At 57.9% G+C, this 6,000-nt stretch overlaps 1 protein-coding gene across 7 annotated transcripts in view; it reads right to left on the bottom strand.

The window, feature by feature from the left end:
* Positions 1-298: 298 nt before the first annotated feature.
* ANKS1A (ankyrin repeat and sterile alpha motif domain containing 1A) overlaps positions 299-6,000 on the bottom strand; it is a 189,726-nt gene continuing 184,024 nt past the window's right edge. For 2 of the 7 annotated variants that reach the window (XM_082638689.1, XM_082638690.1), the window contains 3 exons: positions 5,266-5,436; positions 5,012-5,110; positions 2,906-4,423 (listed from right to left, as the gene is read on the bottom strand). In XM_082638689.1, coding sequence (XP_082494815.1) covers positions 4,304-4,423; positions 5,012-5,110; positions 5,266-5,436 — 390 coding nt within the window. In that variant the 3' untranslated portion in view covers positions 2,906-4,303. The other 5 variants (XM_082638685.1, XM_082638688.1, XM_082638686.1 and 2 more) reach the window with 4 other exon arrangements.

The raw sequence follows: 6,000 nt of genomic DNA, 5'->3' as shown, positions 1-6,000 counted from the left end.
CCCACACTGCCTTGTACACCGACATTCAGTAAGTATCTGTGGGTGACCAGGCCAGGATGTGGCCCCTGCTTGGTGTTCAGCCCGAGGAGGGGCAGGTGGATTGCAGGGCCCCTGCACTGGAGCAGGGTTAATGATGACTAGAGAGGGCTGGACGGAGCGGAATCCCCAAACTTGTCCCAGCCACCCAGCCAAACACAGTGGATCCTCGTTTCCGCCCCGGAGCCGGCGGCTGGCCTGTGCCCGCACTCCTGCCAGAAAACAATCAAGAAACTTTCCAACTCAGACTCCACAAAGTAAGGTTGGTTTCATGTCGCTTCTCATTTATTAATTCAGTCTGTTCTAAGTTGTACAGTTACGAAAATAACAAAACCAAAGCCGAAAGCCCAGGAATATTTACACTCTCTCTCGTGTAGTGAGGTCAGTGTATGTTGTTGCACAGATCGGTTATGTTTGGTACCACAAGATGTTTGTAATTTAGACAAAATTGGACAGATTAACAATTATATGTACAGTAAAATAAAAGGGGAAGTCATTCAAGTATCAAAATACAGAGACAAAGATTAAATAACGTTTTATTACAATTCAGTCCCATTGCCACACCGTTAGCAACACCACTTTGTGAACTGCGTCTGAGAGTTGTCCTGCAGGCCTGGGCATCACAGCACAGGCCGAGGGCAGACCAGTCTGCTCAGCCCGAGACTTCTCCGGGGACTCCCCAGAGTCCAAGCTGGGGGCCCCGGGGGCATGCGAGCGTTGCAAATGCAGAGCCTGTCGGAGGGAAGCCCTGCTCGGAGTAGCTGCAAGCAGAAGGGCGGAGCAGAGAGCCTGTGGCCGGGCAGGTACTGACCTATCTCAGGTCCCGCCTGAACGGCCTGCACAGTTCAGAACGGTGTTGCCACACTGTGGGGCCTGTGCTCACGTGCAGAAGCAGGGCTTCTCTCCACGTGAAGCCTGTCCTGGTGTTAAAATGTTTCTTTCTAGGGGAGGGAGAGTACCTGTCCCGGAGGAGGAGTAAAAAAGAAATATCTAGTCCCTTCCTTTCTTGGCTATTGAGAAATGAAACAAGCTCAAAACAAAATCCAGAGCCAGAGCAGATTAGCCAAGGCTTTCCAACATGAAACACCCTGAATAAATAAAGAAGATATAGCAGCTTCAAGGGGAGGAGACACCTACCTATGACTTAAAAACAAAAAGACAGCTTGAGGAACTCAGCGTAGTGTCTACAGTTTTCTTTATGGACCCACCACCCACCAAGAGAGGGCTGCTTAGAGGAGACCGACCTTCCTCAGGAGGAAGAGGGCACAGCACTCGCACTGCAGCAGGAGCCGCGGTTTACCCACCCAGCTCGGGGTTCCTCGTCCATACCTGGAAGGAAGTAGGGGCTGAATACTGCTCAGTGGAAGCCGATGGGCCCTGGAAGCAGCAGGACGTGAAGTCAGACTTCCCGGTATCGAGGTCCTTGTTTAGTACCGAGAAGGGCGGGATCAGTGAGGGGGGGGTGTGACTCCCCAGGCCTGCGGTGTGGATGGCTCAGCGGAAAGGAAACCCACAGGGCCCAGCCTCAGGTCAGCAGGAAGACACAGCCCAGCTTTCCACTGCTGGCCAACCACAGGGCTGTGAAGGTGCGCCGGGGCGCTCCCTGCTCATTCACAGCCCCTGCCGGGAGAGAGAGAGGCGCTACTGAAGCCTGGACTACTGATCCTGGGACCAGACTGTGCTGTGCCAGCAAAGCGGAAAGTCAGCTCGCGGCCCCGTGGGAGGAAAGGCTCTGCTCTGGAAGGTGCTGGACGGGCAGTTGACCTGGCCCAGCCTCACAGGAACAGCCCCTGGCTCTGCCTCTGCCTCCAGGAGGAGCAAGGCAACCAAAGGTGAAAAGCAAAGCCAGCCAAGCAGGAGGGCTCAGGCAGCAGCAGCGCCTGGACACCAGCCTGCCCTGAAGGCCACACTCGGGGAGAATCAAACTGTCACCTGATTCAGCCTTCTCTACCCTTGGAGCCAGAGGGGAGCCCAGCAGCTGAAAGGATGACAATCAAACCGATGATTCAGAGAACCAAAGTGAGTCCTAATCACACAGACCTGATTAGACAAATCGCCAATCAGCAGGCAGCCACCTCAGCCGACCTACCCGTCAATGCCCAAAACAAACAAAGCTGCTGCTTCTCCTTTCTGCCTGGACTCAGACAGTCTGAGGTCACTGGAGGGCCTGCGGCCAGGCAGCCCAGGGCAGCGCTCTGACCACCGCTGGATCCAAGACGGAGGAACAGCCCAGAGCTTGGGCACCGCGACCTGCTTGTGCATCTCTGCGTGGCCCCAGACCTTCACATTTGGAGCCCCAGAAGCCTCTGCTTTTGCCAGGCGCCTCTACGGGCTGCCCCCAGCTCCAGGCGGGGACGAGAAGCCGTGTGGCTCAGAAGGAAGAGCAGCTGACTGGCGGGTCTGTCGAGCAGATTCAATTCACCCACTACCTTCTCTCAGAGCTGCCCAAGCACGCCAAGACCCCAGCCTGAGGACAGAGGCCCGCTGTCCTCTGACCCTATGGCCATTGTCTAAAGATTGGCAGTTTAACCTAGAGGGTTGAGCCAAGTGTTGAAAGTTCATTTTATAAAAAAATTTTTTTCTATTAAAAAATGTTTTCTGGACAAGTCACTTCTTGGCCCTCTGGAGTCCCAACCTCATCTGCTAGAGGCCTGGAGGGCTGCTCCGCAACCAGGGCAGGGCTCACTTGGCGAGACCTGGCGGTGGCAGGCCCGAACCATGCAGCCACGAGGAGGTCCTACGGGCAGTAGTGGGGCCTGTGTCTTCAAAGCTGCAGCTGAGACGGTGGTGGCGGCGGCGGTGGGAGCCTGCGCTCCCCACAGCTGTTTCCGCAGCACAGTTGGTTCCTCAGTGGCTCAGCTTGGCAGAAGCAAACACAACGGGGGGGAGGAAAGGGTTAACCAAAGGGGCCTGCACAGGTGGAGGAAACGGAAAGGAAACACAGAAGCAGAACAGAAGGTCCCTTACAGCCTCCCCTGAGCACCCTCCATGGCTCAGCGCATCTGCTTGGAAGGCACGAGGACAGGCAGGCAGGAGGACCCACCCCGGTTTGTCGACTTGGGTTTCAACTCATAAAGCAACCGCTGCAACTTACTGGCTCTCCTACTGGGCCACGCTACATGCACAGTGCTTCTTCCCATGGAAACTGGCTCTCCTCTCCCGCCATCTAAGCTGACATGCCCTCACGTGAGAACGTGGGCCTTCTTAAAGCCTCAACTCCACCATCCCAGCTGCTGAACTGCTTTGAGGTGATGGACTCCTTCTCAGGAGTCAAGAGGCTGAGGGCAGTCGATCAGGGAAGGGACTGGGTGCCAGCTGACTATCTCTGGTCCCCACACCGTGGAGAAGCATCAGAAAGCTCCTGGAGGACAACGGATATTGCTCGGCCCAGGTCCCTGTCCTTGAGCAGCTCCGTTCTGAGGGAAGAAGGTGCACGGTGTGTGCAGGGAACTGGCCTCCCTCCTGCTGGCTCCTACAGGAAGGCCTTCCTCTTCCTCGAGCCAGACTCCAGAGCTAGCCGGGGACTCCCCGGCGAAGACGTGAGGAGCCATCCCATTCCTTGCAGTGCAAGACCCATCAGGACCAAGACACCTGCTGCGTGGAGCCAGCCTGTGGGTGTTCAGACGCTCAGAGCCCCATGCTTTGGAGTCAGGCATGTGCTCTAGGACCTGGCACATACCCTGGGCCCTCACAGAAAGAGGTCTGACCCTGGTCAAGCCACATCACTGAGCTGAGGGTCTCACGGGGTGGGGGGTGGCCAGCAACCTTAGAAGGATGGGCCGCAGGCCAGCTGTTAGCAGAGCGCAAGGGGATTCTGGCCCCAGGTGGTCACAGTGGTTGGTTGTGTCAGGAAAGGTGCAGTTAGCTCTTGGCAACGGCACCCAGCCGTGGCTCGGAAGACGGGAGAGGAGAGCCAACAGGGAGCCCCGGCTGATCAGAGGGAGCAGCCTCCAGTGCCGTATGGACTTTGCTTGGAGACTGCCCCCGCCTCAGGAGCCACAGTGCCCGCCCGCTGAGGCCCTCTTGGTGCCCACCTCAAAGGCAACTTGCCCCCCCGCCAAGCTGTCCTCGCCCAAGGGGGGAATTCACAGTGTCCGGTGGTGTTAGGTGCGAGCTGAGAGTGTGCAGTGTCTAAAGCTGCCGCCCCGGGAGGAGAGGTCCCAGTGTGGGTGGGACCTTGGCGTCAGCAGCTGGAAGGAGAGTTGAGAAGAGCAGAAGGACGGACGGCAAGGCACATGAGACTAGTGGAGACGGGACGGGTGGGTGCTTAGAAGATAGTGGTCTCATACTTGGTGCTGAGGCTCCGCTTAGAGTCTGGTTTGGGGTCCACAACCCAGGAGACGCTGGCGTGGGACTGGGCATCTGGGTCCATATCGGGTGGTTCCAGCTGCTGAGGAAGAGGGTGAAGAGTCAGAGGGAGTGCTGCACCTGGGCCAGGGGTCAACGGGGCCCGCTGTCCCCCGCCTCCCGGGCCATGCTGGCATCAGTACCCCACGGGGGCAGCCCTGTTCTCCTCAGCCAAAGAGCAAGCTCCCTGGGGTGGGGTGGCAGAAGGGGGACCTTCTCTGGAGCATCACGGGAGGGCCGCCTCTGAGCTCTCCAGGGGCAACTTCTCCTGGGGGTTTCTGGAGCGGCTCAGTTAAAGGAGCCTTGCCCTACCTGAGCATCGAGCACTAAGCGCCAAAGCTGTTCTCAGTGGCAGGAAGTGGGTAAGGGGTTTGGAAACCCCAAACCTCGGGTCCTCTGGCAGGGCCAGAGAGCTCACCCCGGGCAAGACCACAGCGGGCACCCGCGAGCTCTGGAGAGAGGAGGACACACAGCAGAGAAACAGAGGCTCCAGCACAGACAGGGATGGTGGGACGGCAGCTCAGGGAAGATGGGCATGCAGGCAGGGCCGGGGGCGGGCACCAGAGTCTCAGAGAGCTCACGGTCACTTCGGGGAGACTGACACACAGACAGCAGGAGGTGCAGAGACCTTGACTCCAGGACTAACAGACGGCAGCGGGAGGTAAGAAGGACGATGGGTGGGGCAGGTGTGACAGTAACAACAGCGACTGTCAGGGGGCAGCGGCACCTGGGGTGCGGAGCAAAGCAGACACAGACACGGGGTGGCGTTACGGAGGCCGCCTCGCACGGGCCCGTGTCCTGAGGGGCTGGCCACCTGAAGCGTGAGAAGACCCTCCTTGCGCCCGCTCCACCCCGAGCCCTCAAATCCCGGGGCCCACGTACTGCTGACTTCCTCATGCCGACCCGAGGCTTAGGCACCGGTTTGGAAGATTTTGTTTCGATCATCTCGGCAGCAGAAGCCCCCATCGGCCTGGACTTCTGGGCCTGTAGAGCCAGCTGATAGGCCACCTCAAACGCCTGCCCCAGCGTCAGGATGATCTCATAGGTCAGGTTCTGGGAGGAAACAGCACAACGTGAGAGATGGGATGGAGGAACCACTGCCTCTTAACACCTGCCCTGGCCTCATGCCCCTAAGCACAGGCCCAGGCAGCACTTCACAGGTAACAAGAGTGCAGGGAATCTGCTGGAGCACTTGCTTTGAAAGCAGAAGTTTGTCCTGAGGTGACTGATACGTTAGGGAACAATCTGAACAAAACACACATTTTGTGTTTTCCTCATGTGTGACGTCACTGGAGAGAAAAACGAGGTGAATGCAAGGACTCCCCTGCTGACCCCCGTGGCCTGGGAATACACAGCAAATATGCCACCCCCACCTGGCAGCTCAACTTCCCCACGGGACCCACCCCAACAGTAACAACCAAGCGGCAGCCCTTCCCAGGGCCACCCGGCCCACGCCCTCCCCTCCATCCTGTTCCTCCTCTTTCTCTCTCCCTCTGGCACACAGGCTGGCAGAAGTGAGGCACACGCTTCCACAAGCCGGCTTCGGGTCCTTCTCAAGGCAGAGCGCCGTGTTTATGTAGCATTTATGTATTTCTTAACCATTTAACGTGGATAAAA

Source organism: Mesoplodon mirus (assembly GCF_964341445.2).
Source record: "Mesoplodon mirus genome assembly, chromosome: 12".
Taxonomy (NCBI): domain Eukaryota; kingdom Metazoa; phylum Chordata; class Mammalia; order Artiodactyla; family Ziphiidae; genus Mesoplodon; species Mesoplodon mirus.
The sequence above is the reverse complement of the archived record's forward strand: the minus strand, read 5'-3'. Positions and strand labels throughout refer to the sequence as shown.